The sequence below is a fragment of the Dermatophagoides pteronyssinus genome, unplaced genomic scaffold (genome assembly GCF_027571235.1).
Source record: "Dermatophagoides pteronyssinus isolate colony J.1.1.1.1 unplaced genomic scaffold, Derpt_VIB-CSIC_2022.12 sq0009, whole genome shotgun sequence".
In the NCBI taxonomy this organism is placed as follows: domain Eukaryota; kingdom Metazoa; phylum Arthropoda; class Arachnida; order Sarcoptiformes; family Pyroglyphidae; genus Dermatophagoides; species Dermatophagoides pteronyssinus.
The window spans coordinates 525,579-546,461 of NW_027461533.1; the positions used below are offsets into that span (position 1 = coordinate 525,579).

Below are 20,883 nucleotides of genomic sequence, written 5' to 3' on the forward strand. Positions count from 1 at the left end.
TGCACAGAGATCTGGTGTTTTATTTTTATTTTCATTCATTCATTCATTTGACAGGCAAGCAAGACATGTCAAAAGTGATATCTTCCAGAAAGAAAAGCTAGAGAGAGTGAGAATGTAATTTTGTATAATTTTTGCTGTTGTTATTATTGTGCGAGGAGTGGTGGTATCATTTTTTTCCGAAATGAAAAAGTTTCAGCCAGAAAAATTCATTCATTGAATGAATGAATGGATTCAATGACTGAACGAATCGAATTGATGAAATGAACATTCAATTTTAATTCTGTAGTCATCATCATCATTGTCCCTCTCAATGGCCATAATCAAGCTACTCTCCACACAACTAACCACTTAACATTAATTTTCTCTCATTCTCTCTCGATATTGGTCGTTTGTTTGGTTGTTCAGTTTTACTTACTTACATTAGTTAGTTACTTTGAATAACAACGATATTAATTGATTGAACCAGATAGGAATATATATTTGGTTTGTATCCTGGCTCATGGCATCTATTCTTGTTTTTGTTTTTGTTTTTGCTGCAAACATTTCTTTAATTAAAATGAAAATGACTTTCTCTCTCTCTCTCTCTCTCTCTCTCTCTCTCTCAATGACATAACATCCCCATTCTTCTTTGTTTTGTTTTTGTTGTTTTTTGATTTTCGATTTTCGATTCAATCAATGAATGGAGATGATATCAATTCCATTTCATTTCACTTAGTTCAATAAGGATTGATCATCAATAGATGATGATTCAGTTGCACAGATGATGTTCAATATTCTTTTCCATACTGTCTGCGTGCGTGTTAAATGAATTGAAAATTATAAAGTTAAGACAAAACTTGGTTTAAAAATTTTCAAAATTTTTTCAAAATTTGAATCATCTTCATTCGCATAATTAGATCAGAATGGAAAGAAGAAAGAGAACATCACATTGTTATTTTCAAATAACCGTAACGGTTTGAAAATGAACTTAAATTCTGAACTTTGTTTCTAAAGTTCAGAATTTTTGAACAAAAAAAAGAAAAAGAAATTCTGCTGAACTAAACAAACCGAACCGTATACGCAAATGGTTCGCTTGGCTGAACAAATTTTTCATTTTCTTGATTCTTTTGGGGAAAAATTTCCAAAGAAACTTTTTTTTTCTTTCCAAAATTTAATTCCAGAAAACTGTAAATGAAAAAAAAATGAAATAATTCAATTTTTTGGTCTGATTCATTTTATGATTATGATGATTGTTGTTGTTGTTGTCCGAGAAAATGTTGTTTCCGATTTTTTCATCCATTCATTCATTCATTCATTTCATTCCCGGACATTGGGCACATGTTTATTTGCTTGTTGTTGTTGTTGTTTTTGCTTGTTGTTGTTGTTTTTTTTCCATATACTACATTTCATTCATCAATTCAAATCCAATTTGCTTGTTATAAGGCTTTAGTCATCATCATCGTTGTTGTTGTTGACATGTCATATGTATGTTATTGATATCCTGTTGTTGTTGTTGTCGGATAAAAAAAAATGTTGTTTCATTTTTACATTCGTTTTCACATTTGATGATGATGATCATTTGTTGTATCAATGACGAAAAAGAAGGAAAAAACATTAAGGTTGTGTGTATTTTCCTCGTGTTTTGATCTTTCGATGTTGTATCGATATCTATCCTATCCGATATCGATAATATCGATGTTTCTGTGTGTCATGACATGTTATATGACATGTTTTTTACGTTTTTTACGTTTACTGTTTTACGTTCGTTCCCTGTACACACTCTATTTCCCGAAATCCAAAAATCAACAAAGTCAGAAATCAAAAATCAAAAAAACAAAATCAGGCAGGGTTCGTTCATTTGTTCACAAAATGAATGAGTGATGTTCTTGCTTTCACCCAGTTCACTTTTCAATCGAATTAAATTCAAAAGATCATTTCCGAAACATTTCTTTTTTCCCCCTTTTTGTTTTTTTTTCTTGATATAAAAGGGTTACATGTTTTGTTGTTTTTTCTCGTTTGTTTGATTCATTCAACCATAATGATAGACGAATGAATGTCCAGATGAACCAACCAAACAAAACAAAAAACTTATTCTTTTTTTACCAAACATTCAAAAAACTGTCAACTTGCTATAGTTTTTTGTAATGTGTGTGTGTGGGTGCTTCTCTCCTCGTAATATTCCTTATAGAAACTCTGTGTATGTGTGTGTATGGGGGGAGAATAACCATCCATCCATCCAACGATATTCGGACCAACAAAAAACGATGAAAAAAAATATAAAAAAATATTTGGCGAGAATGAGAGAGGCACCAACAACAACACACGTCACTGACATTGACAGAATTTCTTTCTTTCATTTTTTCGCTCGTTCGTTTAGTTCGGGCGACCAACCAACCAACCAAAAATTGAATGCAAAAAAAAAATGTCCTCTCCTTTACCATCCATCTATGGATGTTGTTGGTGGTGTTATTCTCCTTGTTTTTTGCTTGCTTTCAATGTCCGTTTTCGTTGTTGTCGTCGAAAACATTGTGTGTGTGTATGGTGTGTCATGGAATTGAATTGAATCGAATTGTGAATTGCGAAATGAACGATCAGCGCGTGCTTTTTCAAGCGTTCACTATTTTTTCAAACCATCGTTTCGTTTCAATTTATTTTCATCTAAACACACACATACACAGTACACAAGTTTCGTTCAAAAAATTTTTTCTGGAACCCAAAAAAACGATGGAAAAAAATGAAGCATACACACCATACACACCAATGATGATGCTGATGGCCTGATATGGTTGTATAATATATGAGCTGTCATTATTATTATCGTCGTCGTCGTTGTTGTTCATTCATTTCATTTTCATTCTTTTCAATGGTTCATTGTGTGTTTGTATGCTTTTTTGGTTATTTTTCGACAATTTTTTTTATAGGTTCGAAAAATAATGTACACTTTTTTTTCGTTAGTTTAGTGTTGGTTTGGTTTTTTCAAACCAAACCAAAATTTTATATATAACTTTTTTCCTGGTTTGTATAGAACTGGATCGGATACACGCATACAAAATATATAGATCGACGACGGATATTATATACACTGTTATGCAAGAAATATGTGGACATTTAATAATAGTGGATCCTCATTGAATGTTTGCTGTTGTAGGTTCCTGGTGATCCATAGCTAGCAGTAAAAAAAAGATGAATTTTCTTTTTTTTCAAAATAAAGAAAATAGTTTCTGGTATGGCAAAGGGTAGTGGTTCTTTCTTATTGATTTTTGGTTTCCAAAACCAAATAAAAAAAACTCTTTACACATCAACGGTTCATCGTAAGAATAACCAGAAAAAAATTGTCGCATGGATCTAAATAGCCAAACAAAACGAAACGAAAACGAACAAAATAATCAGATTATGTTTGAAAAAAACCTATCTGTAGATCAAAAGTGTCAGAAAATGGTTGCCCTATGGCAAATCTGAATTTGAATCCATTTTATTTACTTAAACATCCACCATATCCATGATGAGGATTTTGATGAAATTTTCATTTTCAAAAAGCATTTTCCTTTGCTAAAAAAAACGAAAAATTCCTATACACTTTTGGCCAAAATAAACATTACATTCTCTTATATGGAGAAAAGCGGAATTTATTTTTCGAACGATGGAAAAAATTCGTTCGTTTTAATCGTTTTAAACATTATCATCATTATCGTCGTTAGATTTGATGATCATCATCATGTTGATGGTCGTTAAAATAAAACATCCACCAAACATACAGCACAATCGATCACCAAGATCACTTTTTTTTTAAAAAAAGGTGGTTTCTCTGTTCTGTTCATTTGAAAACATTATCTTTATTACCTGGCCATTTTATTAGTCGTTTTTTTTCGCTGCTCGAAAATGATGATGTGGAAATGATGATGATAATGAATGAAATGAAATGATGTTTTTCGGTGATTGAATGGAATGGCGTTTATTTTATCGCCTATTTTTTTTTGTTGAAAATGACATGAATTTTCCATGTTGACGCCTTGTATGTTCATTTTTTTTCGTAAGGATTTATTTTCCTTGTCAATCCTTTTTGGCTGTTTAAGAATATAATCAAAATTAAAAGGCAATGATTTTGGCTAAGAAAAACAAAAAACCATTAAAACATAAGATCATTAAAAGAAAAACTGTCACCCAAAAAGCCAAAATCAATCATATATCCAAACAAACAAACCAAAAATGACTTTTGAACATTTTCTTCTGAACTTCTTTTTTGTTTTTTTGCTCAAAAAACTAATTCGTTTTTCTTTATTTTCTTTAAATATAGCGGCCACCATCACAATCACTTAATTCATATGGACATGGTTTACATGATGATGTTCGGTCACCAAATGGTTCAACTGGAACACCTGGACCATTATCACAACAACCTAGTTCACAACAATCAACCGATAATAATAGCGAAGCTGGTAAGTTTGTTCACTTTTTTTTCCCATTTCGTTTTTCCAATTCAAAAATCCAATTCAAAAATCTTCAAATAAAGATTGCTTGCTTCAAGGCATCAATGTTCAATGTTCAATTGATCATTGTAATTGTAGGTGTGTGTGTTTTTTGTGTTTTCAAGTTTAAACGATTATCATTTACCATCATAACCATCATCAAAAGTCATCGAAATTGACAACAACAGCAACAAGATGATGATTGAACCCCCTCATCCTCTCCAAATAAAGAGTAGCTGTTTTTTGAACAACAACAAAATGATGATGAGATATATAATCATCTTGATCATCATCGAAATGGTCAAGCGTGTGGCCATCATTATTATCATTGTTGTTCACTTTACTTTCTCTTATTCACTCACTTAAAATCTGATCAAATTTAAAAACCAATTTTATTGAAATTGTAGGCGGTTCACACAAAAGTATATAATCCCCGTATAAATGGTCATCATCATTGAGTGTTAAACACGTTTTTAACAATAATTTCTCTCTCTTCCCTCTCTCTTCTAATTCATTGTTATAATGATAGGGTTAAAAACGATAAAATGATAATTGTTGGTTGTCAAGTTTTTCATTGATTTTCCTTTTAAAACTTTGGTGGATTTACCTCTCTCTATGTGAAGAAGAATTTTTTTTCACACAGTTTATCGATTGTAACGGTTTATTCATTTCATTTTTGATTTTGTCTAATTTCATTAAGAATGGAGGGGGAAAAAATGCCTTAAACATATCTCATAATGATTGCCCTTGTTGATCAGTGAGTGTTGACAGAAAAAGTGTGCTCGTTCGTTAATTTATTTCCATTTTATCATCATCATTATTGATGACTTGACAATTTTGCTTTTCGAAGGAATTTTTTTTGTCAAATAAAAATGTTTTGAACATCAGCTTCTTCTTGTTGTTGTTTATCTTTATCTTTATGGTCGAAAACTTTTTCGATGTCGTTTTACATAACTCACGAATTGGTGATGATGGTTCTTCATCATTTGATTCGATGATAATGTTGGTGATTAGTTTGGTTTTGATGATGATAATAATAAAATGACCATGAATGTTGTGTAAATTTGACAACATCCAAACAAACAAACAAACATTCAAACAAAATGATCAACCATAATCTTATCCAAATCTAATCTTTACTGGGCAAAAAAAAAGGCCACATACACATTTCAATGATGTTTTCGTTTTCTTTGACAACAACATCATCGTTGCATTTGATGGCCAATTCTGCCTTTCTGTTTCTCCCCTGATAAAACGAAATTCAATGAATGTTTTCTCTCGTTAAGTTTTATCTATTTTATCGCATCGTTTTTCTATCTCTACAAAACGTAATTTGCAAGTTGATATCGTCGAATATCTCTTTTCACAGCCAAATGAACGAAAAAACTACAAATTTTAATGACTACTAATCACTGAAATAAAAATGTTTTATTCGTTTATTTGTTTCTGTTTGCGAAGCTGTGCTGCAGAAAAAATTTTTTTATTCAAATGAAAAATAATCCTTTAATCCTGAAGAAAACAAAAGACTATAGTTTCCCCCTCCAAATAACCAAATAGGCAAGTACCAATATGCCCATTTTGTTGTAGTTTTCGCCAATATCGACACACAATATGTGTCACCAACACCAACACGTATTTATTTGCACGTGCATATTTTGCTTGCTGGTTTTGTTTTGCACTGATCATCATAATTTTAAATCGAGGATAACCATGTTGTTGTTGTTTTTTTTGTTTCATTCACAGATCAGATCAGATTTGCTTCAAGGCGTTACTTCATTTTTATTCGGTTATTGTTGCTGTTGCTGCTGGTAGAAATACGAGAATCACATTGTTTGAAATTCATTCATTCATTCATTGACTATGTTGATGATGATGATCATTATCAGATGAACTCTATACTGAGAGCCAAAGAGAATAGAGAAAAAAAAACACACTATCATTATTATTACTGTTTAAAACTCGATTATAATCACATTTTCCTCACTCTCTCTCTGTATTTCATCCGATTTTTATTTCATTGTATTTTGATTCGATTTACGGCCAATTCTCTTGGCCAGATGTGTTTAGTTGAAAACAAAATTCTTTTATCAAATAGATTCTTTCTATCAAATAGATTCTGCGAGTTTGAAAAACAAAGAAGTTTGACTGTAACGAATTTTCTTTTTTTCAACGAAAAAAAAGAATAGCTGTTTTTTTCTTCCATTGAAAATATCCAAAAAAAAAAAAAAAAAATCCAAAGCTTTTATCATGTCTCACGGGCATTATCACTTATTAGTAGCGTTTCTTATTTTTCTGTTCAGTTCAAAGTGTTTGGCCCCAGCAAACATACGTTTTGTTGAACAATATCGTATCTGTACTCAAACACAATGCGATTTAATAGTTTTGAAGAGGTTGCGCTGAATCTATTGAAAACAAAAAAATAAAGCTTCAGATGTCATTTTCAATTGTCAATTGGCATGTTTAAGTTTTTTTTTAGTTTTGTTGTTTAGTTATTGATGTTTGCCATATACAGAACAAAACAAAAAACCTATTGGATTTCAAATAATAATGATGAAAACAAAACAAAAAAAAAGTGTCGATAAGTAGATTTACGTTTTTTTTTCTTCTGTTTGGAGGTTACCACACTTATTAGATATTTTCGATTTTCGATTTTCATATCAAAAAATTATCTGGAATGAAAAAAACGGAAAATACAAAATTTTCGACTTGTTCATTCTGGCGAAAATGATTCTATTACATTACATTTCATTCATTTGGATTCAAACAAACAAACACTGTAGAAAACACTAAATAAACCCTTTGTGTTCATTTAGTGATGCTAATGTTGATGACGATGATGACCTGATTGAAAATTTTTTATTTTTGTAAAAAACAAATTGACTGAATCTGGTAAAAAAAGAAGAAAAATCTAGATTTTGAAATTTTTTTTAATGACAAAAATCGCTGTTGTTTGTTCGTTTTGTCGTTTTTTTCTGGTTGACGATCATAAAATCTTTCTTTTTTTGCTTGATTTTCATATCATTGAGCCACCATACAGAGAATTTCATTTGTTTTTGTTGCTGGCTGAATATCCCAGATGATGATGACAAAATGAAATAAAAAAAAAGCATGACAGATGAATGAATTGGTCAGGTTATGTTAGGATTCACAAGACAAGATTTGCATAAAATAATAAAAAAAAAAAACATTGGACATTTTATAACAATGATGATGATGATGATGGTCATTGACCAAACAAATTATACTCATGATTATGATGATGATGATAATGGTAATTCGTTGAAGAAGAAAAAAAATTTTTTGTCGAAATGGATCGGAATATAAATGGATTGTTTAACGTTGAAAAACAAAAAGGAAAAGACAAATGAAAAAAGACAAATTTCAAATGAAAAATCGAAAGTCTAAAAAAGCATTATTCATTCATTTCATTTTGAAAATTCTGATTCAAATTGTGTAATTATTGGTTTGTCTCGTTTGTTGGCCAGAATTTTACATTTTTACATTTGCCTTGTGAATTTCACTACTAATTTGCACAATAGAAAAAAAATATTTATACGTTTTTTATGCAAATTGAATGCTGTTTGAATGTAGATTTTTTTTTATTTTTATTTGAAAATTTTGTCAAAATTTTATTTTTTTACTACCCAAAACATCATCATCGTTTTGTTGGTCAAATTTTTATTATCGTGACCTTCACTTGTTGTCCCAAATGGTTAAATGTTTTGGCCAATTTTGTTGACATTGAACGAGAGTGGTTCTCTCTCTCTCTCTCTCTCTCTCTGAAGATTGTGAAATGATCATCATCATCATAAAGATGAACGGAACAACAACCATGACCATTATAACTGGTAATTATCAATTGCTGCCTCCTTCAAGATTCGGTAATCATTATCATTATCATCATCATCATCATAATAATTTAATGATGAATTAGTTTCAACAATTTGTTAACTAACTACTATTACCACTTGGCAATGAATTAAGATAAAGATTTTTTAAAAAGCCAGAAAAAAATCCACAAAAAAAAACATTGGTAGCCAAAACCATCTCCTATTTATCGATCGGTTGTTGTTTTTCTTTGGATGATTATTATGATCCGAAGGTTTTTTTGGTTCCCAAGATAGAAATTAAGTTTTTTTTCAGACGTTCGGAAAGAAATTTCTGTTGTTCATTTCTAATTGATGATTAATGAATAATAATGTTGTTGGTTGTCATTTTGCTAAAGAAAGATTGAATAATCTTTTTTTTTCTGATCAGAAAATGAATCGAATCAAGAAGAAAAATATGCTCGTCACGTTTGATTTGTTTCTGGTCCGCTTTAATTCCCGCATATAAATATCAGAAATTTCCATCAATAATGATTCAATGAATCCAAAATGATCAAATCTAATTCAATTTCATTACATTGCAATGAGCATTGGACACACATAAAAATCTATCAAATTTCATTATCATTTCCTTCTTTTTTTCAATATTTAATTCCTTAGTTAGTCAGTTTTTTGTATAATAAAATAAAATGATATTTGGCCATTCGAATCACACACACTGACATAGACAGACAATTTGTTTGCCATAAACACTTATTTCACTTGATGATCATGATGATCATTTTAAATGTTTGATAATCATCGACCATTAACAGGCCATAAACATTGTTGAATGAAAAAAAAAAAAAAAATATTACGTGTGTGCATTGCCTGTTTGTCTGTTTGATGTATTGATGTTTGTCTATGATGTTTTGTCTATGTATCAATTTCACTTTTGGATGCACAGAAAAACTAATGAAAATCAAAATTAAAAGAAATAAAATCAACAATTTCGTAGTTTCACAATTTGAATCTGCTGTGACAAATGAATTCATTCAGTTCATTCGTTCAATGTTTCAATGTTTATTTTCACTGTGATGTGATTTTTTTTTCATTAAATATTATTAGATGATTGAATGTTGTTTACTTTTCTTGTTTTGCTGTGTTGATTGTTGATTGTGTGTGTTATGTTTGTTTGTTTGTACAACATACTTGTAGAAAGTTACGAACTAAGCTCCCAACAAATGTTGTCCAATCGTCATTTCAGGCCAAAAACATTCATTCTTGGCTTTGATTTCTGGGCCAAAAACTACAACCAAAAGCATTCCTTGTTGTTAATAATGTTGTTGTTGTTGCTGAAACGGAAAAATAAATATCCCGAATCTAATCCATTGTTCAATATGATGATGATGATCATTTTGGTCAATTCAAAGGATTTTAATGAAAAAAAAATTCTGTTCAATTTTCGCTTGATTTGATTTCCACCATCAACAACAACAACAACAACAAAATTTCATTTTGCTGGAATAGAGATATTTTTCATCCACGGCTACACTACTGACTATGATATTCTTTCCCCATTATCATAATTATCTACATTTTCGGGAATTAATATTAATACCAGAAATGTAGTAAATGAATGAATGTAGAATGATGATGATGATGATAATGACGATGAGTCAAAATAAACGAAATAGATTCATTGGAAATATAAATATCCACTATAGTGGTGGTGGTGGTGGCTAGTTTTATTTCAAAATGATGGCCATGTATTAACAGCAAACAAACAAACGATGTTTTTTTGGGGAGATTTTTTTTCCATGCTTTTAATATTTTCTGACATTGACAAATTGCCTTAGGATTATAATATTTTTTTGCGTTGTTTTTCGGGTATCATTTGGTTGGTGTTTTTCATTTGGTTTCTGTTTTTCATTTTGCCTGGTGTTTGTTTCACAAATGCTATTCTCACTATTGATATCAGAGTGAAATGAAATGAAAAAGAAAGATTGCTTGCTTGCTCTAGATTTAATATCTGTGTGTGTTTGTTTGCTTGCTTCCCAAGCAAGTTATTTTATTGCAATAATGTGAATCCTATGATTGTAATTCCTTTTTAGTTGATCTATGGTAATAATTCATTTTTTTCTTGTGTTTCTTTGCCATCCACATTCTGTACAATTTTACATCAGTATGCGTGTGTGTGCACAAGCTTGATTCTTATCCATTGGATTAGTTTAGTTTTAAGTTTAGTTTTGTTTTTGTTTCAAGGTAAATATGGTTTTGTTTGTTTGGTTTAATCCAGAAAAACCACACACGCACACACAAGCAAAAACGAATCGAAAAATGATAAAAAAATATGGCTAGTAGTATTGTGGATGCTGCTGCTGCCCATTTGGCTGCTTGCTGCTTCTCAAATAATTTTTCAAAAAAGAAAGAAGAAAGATTAAAACTCAAACCAGTGTTTGAGTTTAGAATTGTGCTTTTATTATGCATTTTAATAGAAAAATTGAAGTTTGGGATATTTTTTTTTTGAACGAAGAAGGGAGATGAATGAAAAATAAGCAAACGACAACGACGACGACTGAATTGTTTAAAAAAAAGCCAAGCAAAATTCTCTCATTCAATTCTCTTTCCCTCATTCTCTATCTTTATCTCTATCTGAAAGCATTAGTGTCACACATTAATCACAATTAACGCATGCCATACAATATTTTTTTGAATTTTCTCTGCATTTACTTTGTCTATGTTGGTTTGCTTGCTTGTTTGCATTCAACCAAAAAAAAAACAACATCCATCCGGGCTCAATGTGGATGTGATCAAATATGGCTTGGGCCATGTGTGATACATACGAATACATGTAATATACAGTGTCACCTCCAACTATAGAGCTTTTTTCATTTTTCCTCCTTTTTCATTTCATGTTTTTCTCTATCTATCTAGCACCCACTATTTATTTGATGAAACAAAAGTTTCATTTTTTTATTTCTCTGGTTAGTTTGAATACACAATATGCACACACATACACACAAACACCGAATAATGTAATGTCAATATGGATGGTGTATGATGATGGTGGATACGCCCGAGTCTATCTATCTATCTAAAACTTATCTTTCCATCCAAATCGAATGTGTTAGATTTTTTTTTCTTCTTCGTTTGTCTTTGTCTTTTGATTATTATCTTTTTTTTGCAAATGAAAAGCCATGGTTGTTATAGAGAAAAAATGGGGTTTTCATTCGTTTCGTTTCAAATCTTAATATTTCCTTTTAGAACTTGGTTTGCAAAACTCATCTTCATTCATTCACCACTAAGTTTACATTGTTTTGATGTGTAAAACAAGAAAGAAAGAAAAAAGTTGTGAACAGCAAATGAAAAAAACCATTGGATTTTTGCAAACATAAGATTATCAGATAACAACAATAAACTAAAAGTAGTTTACCATCATTCCATTCTAATATTACCATCTGTCTCTTCTTCTTATTCATCTTATTGTTATCTCTTTTTAGCAAGCAAAAAAACATTCAGATCTTTTCGTTTCTGGGTGATATTTGAAAATCTTCTTGTTTCTCCTTATTTTTGCTCGAGAATCACCACTAAACCAGGATAGACTCTGACTTTGTGAACAAAAAAAAAAAAAAAATTCAAAATCTCCAATATATATTGTCGGTGTGGATCATTAACAGAAGATAAGCGCCATAATTGTCGTTGTTTTTTTAACAATGATGATGATTATCATCATCATTGGTGATGATGGTCCATTAGACAAAATCACCACACACACACAGCTAGCTAGCCAGCATTTCTCGACAAAACTCATTCACAGTTTTTTTATTTTTTATTTCGAATCATTATTACCGAATCTTTTCTGTTGTCGTTATTTTCATTCATAGGATTCTCTTTATTGTTATTCAACGAAGAGAAAAAAAAGAAACTTTAACAAAAAAAAACAACCGCCACAAAATAATGTCCCATGGCACATCGTGTTATTTTTTTTTTTCTTCTTTTGCGTCATTGTTATGGAATGTTAATCCTACCAATACACACCAACTCCGACACCAAACACACATAACAAACACAAAGCCAAGAATCACCGGATCCACTACTTTCATTCGATAATGTTTGCTGTTTGCCGCAATACACAGAATACACACGCATATTACATTAATCTTACCGCTACTTCTACCACCAATAATGTTATTTTCAAAAAAGAAATTCCATACAACAATGGACCTTTCCTGAATGAATTGGTCCAGGAATTTTTTGGTTATACAATATCTACCCGAACAACAGAAAAATGTTGATTGTTTTTTGGGTGAATAGAGTATTCCATATTATTATATTGCTGTTGTTCGCTATTCTGTGTATGGTCTATTTTAGCCTGTCAAACATTCAAACAAAAAAAACATAGAAAAAAAACATAGAAAAAAAAGACAAGAATATTGAACTGAACTGCAGAATAATTGATGTTTTCTCACTATATGCACACTTTTTGTGAATGCTTACCTTCCACACGCACACATTCAGAATTTATCAAAAAAAAAAAAAAAAAAAAAATTCCCTTGTGTGCTATTTGGCCAACAAAAACATTGTCTGTATGAGTGATCAAGTGAATTCTAATGTTAAAAAAAAGCATTCAATGAATTTCAAAGAGAAGGAGAAAAATGGAACAAAAATCAAAAATAAATAAATAAATAGGATGAATGAATGAATGAATGAATGAATGAATGAAAAGTTCAAATATCGATATCGACTTTGCTATTTGGACTTTTTTTTTCTGTAAAAAAAAATTCTGCGTTGAACAAGTTCATAGTTCAAAAAGGAATTTTTTTTAAGCGAAAGAATCGAAAGAAGAATCAAAAGAATCGAGGAATCTAAAGAATCGATATTTTCATATTCGGAATATTCTTTCTTTTCAATTTCTTGAAAGAATCTTATTTAAAAAAGAATCTTATTAAAAAGGGGAAAAAAGTCTCTATATTCATTTAGAATTTTTTTTCAATGATAAATGATGATGTGGATTATGTAAAGCAACGAATTGATGATGATGATGAGAAAAATAACAGAAAATCAATGTATGCTATTTGATGTATGTGAGTGTGCAAGTGAAAACAAGCGTAATAATTGGATTTTACTTTTGTTGAATTCAAGTGTATATAACTACAAAAAAAGTAACAAGTAACTGTTATTGTCAATCGAAAATGGTTTTATTATTATTGTATGGATGGATTTTGTTTTGTTTTTTTTTGGAAGTTGGCTTTGAAACTTTTTTCTGTGTGTGTTTTCATTATCCCCATTGAATGTAATTGAGAGAAACATACATACAGACATACTTGACAACCAAATGACTTCAACAAAACAAAACAGAAAAAAATGATAATCTTGTAATGATGATAATTCACACATCATTTGACCGATGGTCATTTTTTTATGATGATAATGTTCATGGTTTATGATGCCTTTTGTTTTTCTATTTCCAAATCTAATTTACACTCATTCCCGTTCAGTTTATAACTAAATGATAACTAACTTGTTTTTTCTGTGTTTTTTCCTCACTGTTTTAATCAGGATCTTTTTTAGGTGATGCTAGTATTGGATCGGGTGATGGTACCGGTGATGATGATGATGATGATCGTAGTAAAAAACGACAAAAAAAACGTGGAATTTTTCCAAAAGTTGCTACAAATATTATGAGAGCTTGGCTATTTCAGCATCTAACGGTAAGCGATTTTTTCTTCAAATTTGAAAACATTTTTTCTCTAATTCTTTTCATTCATTTTGCATTAAATATAGCATCCCTATCCATCTGAAGATCAAAAAAAGCAATTAGCCCAAGATACTGGTCTAACAATATTACAAGTTAACAATTGGTAAGTTACCATAGTTTGACCTATGGATAATCCCTTTCTTTCATTCATTCATTGAATTTTTGCTTGTTGTTGTTTACAACAACCAAAACAACAACAACAACAAAACGCAAAGCGTGCGTGCGTCAATGTTCAGTAGCAATTAGGAATTTTGGTCAGAAAAAAAACAAAAAACAAAAACAAAATTTTCAGGTATTTACCTGGAATGTAATGGAAATTGAAAATCGAATATACCCCCCCACCATATGTAAAGCACGAATGTTTTTTTTCAATCGAAATCGATAGATAGCATACACGAATTTTACTACGTGACTTTTTGTTTATCTGGACGACGAAAAAAGCCAAAAAACTCGAATATCCAATGAAAACAAAAAAACAACAACTAGGTTCGGACAACGAATATCTTCGAAACTGACTGACTGGCTAACTTGATAATATGGCTGTATGTTGTGCATATGACAGGTCGATCAGGAAAAATACATATATAATTTCATTTTGCTTGAATATCAAATAATTACTGATTCCAATAATATTGGATGAAGAAATAAAAAATTTTCTGATTTGATTGACAGACATGAATGATTTTGACAGGTCTTGCTTTTTTTCTCTGTGTTTTTTTTTGGCTAGAAAAAAAATAGAAAGATTTTCTCCCCTTGGCCATTCAGTCAATGTGTGTTTCATTGTGAAACATTGAATTGAATTGAATTTAGATTTAGATAAATTCATAATTATTAAACATGATGATAATAATCATTATGATTATCATGATTTTTTATTATCGTTTGGAAAAAATATCGACCGCTTTTCAACAGGCAAGCAGGCTTTAAGCTTATGAATTTGACATGAGCTACACATATATGATTCAGGCAATAATTATTATTTTTAACCATTGTGTAGAATCCAGCAAAAAGATGGCCATTTTTTCCCCTAGTTTTTCGTTAGTTAGTTTTGCGTTATTGATTGACCGATTCGATCGATAATTTTTTTTTGTTTGTAAATTCTCCTCATTAATTCACCAAATTCAACAAACAAAAATCTAGTTCTTTAAAACGAATTAAAGTTTTTTCTGTATTCCGTATTCCGTATTCGTTGTTTTTAGCCTTAAACGAAAACAGTTTAGATTTGGTCACGTGTTTATCATCATTGGTTGTTGTTGTTGTCAAATATTCTACGTGAGAGAGAGATGTGGACAACAACTAAATATCGTTTGAGAAAAAAACCAATGATGATTGGCAAAAAAAAAAACCATGGCACGTGATCTTTCAAATGCAGTATGTTTGAATTTTTGTTTTTTTGGAGATTCGTTTGTTTTGTTTAGTTGTCTCTGGCACCAGATATAAAGTATTATCGTCATTGATGTAGTGGTGATCGTGGTGGTTATGGTAATCGTTTCTCATTAGTTTATTTTTTTGTGAAATGATAAAATCCATAGTTTCTAAGAACAGCACGACATTCATGCAAAGTTTCTTCATCTAATTAATCGATAATGTTTGAAATTTGAAAATTTTATTTCAAATTTCGAATGAGAAACTCTTGAAAATCGCGGTAGTAGATTCTGTTTCTCACACCACTCTATAATCAGGATTCTGCAAAATGCAAATTTCAAAATTCCAATTTTTTTTTCATCAAAAAAAAGCTAAAATTAAAATCAAAATCAAAATTCTCGCTCTCCCTATGTGTGTGATTCAGTGTTAATTTCAGTTAATTTGAAATTCAAGTATATCAATAGTAACAAGAGAAAAACAAAACATCAAACGACAAAACATCAAACCAAACAACAAACATATAGCTTTTCACTTTTTTTCATCTTCTTGTTTTCGTTGTTCACATTGTAAACTAATCTTTTAATTATAAGCTTTTTTCGTTCTTTTCATTTTCTTTCTCGACGTTTGTTCCAAAAAAAAATAATTCATTCTCCATCATCATCATGTGCACAATGAAATTCTCATAACGATTCTGTTCGAAAATGAAATTCGTATAGTGAACACACACATATACAGTGTGTGTGTGTGGAAAAAACTTGACTGTCCAACAATTTAATTATACGTTAATGTTTGACGTTTGGATCGAAAAAGAGAGCGAATGTTGTTGATGATAAAATAGAATCTACCAACAGAAAAAAAAACGGAGAAAAAAAGATTAGTTTTCAAAATGAACCAGAATTTCGGGAAAAAAAATGAAGAAAATTCGCTGTTTGTTTGTAAAAATTGAATGACAATTAAATTGTCGCGATCAAACACAAACATACAGAAAATTCCGGAATCGATTTCAATTTTCAGGAATTTTCTTTCTCTCTTTTTCTATCCAGAAAATAATTTCATTTTATTATCATCGATTTTGTCGGCAGCAGGACAATTCTGTTATTTTTGTTTTTTGTTTGTTTTTTACTAACTTCCAAACACAGATTTCGCGCCTTTTCTGTACTCTGTAATCCATGTTTGACTGGTACTATGATCCATGATGATGATAATCATCATGGATCACCCATAATGTTGTTTGTTTTTTTTCATATTAAACATCTGTTGTCCCTGTTGGATCATAATATACCATCAACCATCATCATACACCCATTATATAATTACTAGCCATTCGAATTAGATCGAAATTCGGTTATTATTATTTTTTGCACAAATTAATTTTCGATTATTGAGTCGTTTTTTTGGAAACAAAAATGACCTGCTGTAGTCGTTTTTTTTGCTGTTGTTTTTTCTATTCTGCTGTTGTTTCTAGTCAGCAGTCAATCAATTTCATCTACTGAGAATCACAAAACTCAAAGATTGCAAAATTGATCTTTTTCTGATCTTTGGTGATATTTTGATTGTTGTTGATTTGTTGAGATTGTTGAGTAACCGTATGTTTCAGTTTCACATTGATTTGTTTTTGTTTTGTTTTTTTTCGCTGATTTGTAGCTAGTTTCACCCAAAATAAAAAAAACTAAAACTAAAATGCAATTTAAAGGTGATTATCTCTCTCTGTCGGATGGTTGGTTGGTTGGATGGATCATGTTGTTTTTTCAGAAATTTTTCAGTGTCTCTCTTGGTTCATTTTGGTGATGTGCGTGTGTGTGCAATGACAGCAAATTAGTTTTGGTGGCGCACACTTGGTTGAACTCTCATGACACAAGAATATTATATACTTTTTGTTGATTCAGGAGAAAAAAAAATTCATTCCTGGTTATAAGGTAGACAACAAACAAAATAATCATTATCAATGATCATCATCATCGTGATCAGTATGACATTTGTCATTTTGTGTTTGTTTGTGTGTTTGTGTGTATGATGAGATTCAGCACGAAAGATTTCGCTTTTTTTTTCGCTACGTTGTCGCATCATTCATTCATTCATTCATGGGAAACAGAAAAACAGAAAAACAGAAAACATGCAATTTACTGTTGTAGTTGTTTTTTTAGGTGATTATGGTGATTACATCATTGTGAGGGGTTTTATTCATTCAGTTTTTTTGGTCATTTTACATTCATCATCAATTTGTTGTTGTTGTTTTTTAGATAAAAATGTACAGTTATATCATGAGCGAAAGAGAGAGAAAAGCTTCTTTTCTCTGGTCAGAGGTTTTGTTTTTTGCCAAAACTTTGTTTGTTTGTTTGTTTGTTTACCTAGGTAATAATCATGAACAAAATACCCAAAAAAATACCGTTATCTCTTAATGATTACCAGGCTGAATGGCACATGTACTGGTCGAACGGTCGGTTATGGATCATTAATTAGTTTGCAGTTTGTTTTGCATTTGCAGTTTGTTTTGTTTGTTTTTTTCTGTGTGCTTTGCATTCGGAAATATTAATGATCATTAAAAAACCAAGAGAAAATCCCAAAACTAAGATAAATTCAGTGGATATGGTCATCATTATCATCATCGAAAAAAAAATGTATTCATCTCGAATTTGAATATCCCCTGAATGAAGAAAATTACTGTGGTGGTGTCAATATGACTATACCATACCATAATTTGCACCTTCTCTCCAGTTTTGTTTGGTTGGTTGGCAGCTAATTTTTATGATTTGTATCTTGTTTGTTTGTTTGGTTGATCGGTTCGGTTCGGTTCGGTTAGTTCAAATTTCAACCATTTCGAATCAAATTCATAATGATAGATAATCATCATCATCATCAGCATGATAATGATTGTTTGTTTGTTTGTTTGAATTTTGATGCAATTTTTCTGTGCGATTCCTGGTTGAATAATGCAGGTAATAACGATGATGACTATCAGAGATGAAGAAAAATTTCTGTTTTTTTTTGTCAAAAATCATTTTGATGCACGCAAACATTGATGCTTTGAATAACCATAATAACCATAATAATAATGTTTATTGTTGTGAAATTTTTAACACCTTTTTCTCTTTTGTTGTTATTTTCGTTTCTTTAAAAAAAAATCACAAAAGGTTTATCAATGCCAGAAGACGAATAGTACAACCAATGATTGATCAATCAAATAGAGCAGGTTTGTTTTTTGTAAAAAATATGCTTGAATGTTATTCTCATGCATCAATTTTTCCATTTTTCTATCATTTCAGATCTTGGTGGTTCATTAGGATCAGCCGGTTCAGCATATAGTCCTGATCCAAATATGGGTTATCTAATGGATAGTAGCCAACAATTTCGTACACCTGGTAAGTTTCCAAAAACATTTTTTCCTTTTTTGGATATATTTTTTCTGATTAAAATTTAAAATTCAAATTCTGATTATTCAGGTGTTTATTATTATTAGAAATTATTCATACAAATAATACGGATACAGCAACAGCGACAGCAGCAGCATTAATGGCCGGACATATGATGGCCGGATATTCATCATATCAATCATCAAACTATTAATGAATTACCACAACAACAATAACCGGGCCATGCTGCAGCTGCAATTTGGATCATCATCATCATCATTCATCGGGTATTCTTCTTCTTCATCATCATTTCACAATCACATCTCCCATATGATAGTTCTGGTCAACAACTAAAACTAAAAACAACAACAACAACAAAATATTTGATGGACATTCAATTCATGCTAAAACCTATCTCAATCACACACACATTCAAATCAATCAAACAAACAAACTTTCTCTAACCAATTTTTGAAATGAAATGGCAAAAACTCCTTTTCCTCTAACTTTTTCTCTTTCCCCCCTTCACACACATTTTGTATCAAAATCTTTTCTTTTTTTGTTTTCGACCAAACTGGAATATGCTGAGAGATTCATCATCAACAACCAAAACAACAACAAATTAAAAAAAAAAATTAGTGCAAATATTTCCCATACACCACATACCAAACATACACAAAATATATTGTCAAACGAAAAATCAATTTAATTAATAATAATAATGATAATAATTAATTTTAGACAGACAGACAAAAAAAAATGTCGTTAGTAAAAAATAATAAGAAGAATTTTTAAAATAAAATTAATGTTTTCTTGTAAATTATTATTGAATGAATTTTTTCTTGTAATTTTTCGCTTAAATTGTATTACAAATGACACTAGTGGTGCCATCTGACGGTAGAAATCATCACTAATGGTTTGAATTTGGTTTTTTTTCTTATTTTTTAACACGATCACCAATAGTATATTTTTCATAATTTTTTTGTGGATCATATGGTTCCCAACGGCTAGCCGGAAATATATGTTTATTACGTTCATACCAACTACGTAATAATACTTTACCAGCATGTGATTCATCACGTTCAACAGTTGCATCCGATACTAAACGAATATCATCATGTACATCAAAACTAAATAATGGTCCACTTTTACCACGTGCTTTTGTAACAATAAAATCATAAAAACTATAATGATGTGGTATAATTAAATCTTCTTTTATATACATTAATTGATCAGTTGTAACTGTTTTTAATTCATGAAATTCTTTACGTAATAATTCCAGTGATTTTTGTAAAAATTGATAAATTGTATTGCCTTTTTTCATCATTACTGATCGTCGATGACCTGAACCATCCCAATAACTGAATGTAATTTCAATTTCTTCATTTTTTAATTTTTCCTGTTTTTCTACCCATTCTTGTCGCAGCTGTTCACGGAGACGATTTTCTTCTTCTTCACGTGTTCGATCGGGTAGAAAACTTGTATCAACATCAGGATTTTTTATCATTTTTCGTTTTTTCTTTTCTGGTTCTTGATTAAATGAATCTTGACTGATACTATCGGATGAATCTAAATTTGATTTCGAATCTTCATTATTCACGATATCGTTATTTGGTATTATATCGGTTTCAGATTTTCCATCACCATTATTATCGGTATCATTATCATCATTATTCTGTTTTTCTTCTTCATCTTCGTCTTCATCTTCATCCAGCCGAAACGATAATGCTTTAATTTGTTTTCGTTGTTTTTCTTTCTGTTCATTACGTAATTCAATCTCTTTTTTAATCATTGATTCTTTTTTCAATGCTAATTGTCGTTCACGTTCTTTAACAAGACCTTCTTGTTTGGCACGCATTTCACCCAATGTAACCAAACCAACAGTTGATGATTTAATCTGTTGTTCAATAGCATCATAATGAGCAGCAAATTTATTACCAATATTCGATAATTTTAATTCATCACCAATTTTTTTCTTTCGTAATTCTAAATCTTCCAATGCTTTTTCACGTTGTTTCTGCAATTGTAGGGCTCGACCACCTTCGGATGCTGCACCTTTATAATGAGCCATTTCTTTCAGTTTTTTAATAAACAAAAACTTTATTGTCAAAATTTAAAGAATGAAAAACTGATCCAAAATGGAATGAAATCCATTC

General features: G+C 30.4%; 2 protein-coding genes across 2 annotated transcripts in view; one reads left to right on the forward strand and one right to left on the reverse strand.

Annotated features, from left to right (window-relative positions):
• The window catches only part of LOC113789345 (homeobox protein Meis1-like), a 30,116-nt gene extending 10,566 nt beyond the window's left edge, over positions 1-19,550 (forward strand). Inside the window, exons 7-12 of the mRNA XM_075821176.1 lie at positions 4,274-4,415; positions 13,814-13,965; positions 14,039-14,115; positions 18,509-18,567; positions 18,641-18,736; positions 18,835-19,550. Of these exons, the coding sequence (XP_075677291.1) occupies positions 4,274-4,415; positions 13,814-13,965; positions 14,039-14,115; positions 18,509-18,567; positions 18,641-18,736; positions 18,835-18,941 (633 nt within the window). The 3' untranslated portion in view covers positions 18,942-19,550. The remainder of the gene's footprint in view (positions 1-4,273; positions 4,416-13,813; positions 13,966-14,038; positions 14,116-18,508; positions 18,568-18,640; positions 18,737-18,834) is intronic.
• Positions 19,413-20,798, reverse strand: LOC113789344 (protein FAM50 homolog). The gene has a single exon (XM_027338863.2). It carries the CDS (start codon positions 20,796-20,798, stop codon positions 19,665-19,667), a length of 1,134 nt encoding a protein of 377 aa, XP_027194664.2. The 3' UTR covers positions 19,413-19,664.
• Between the last annotated feature and the right edge of the window lie 85 nt (positions 20,799-20,883).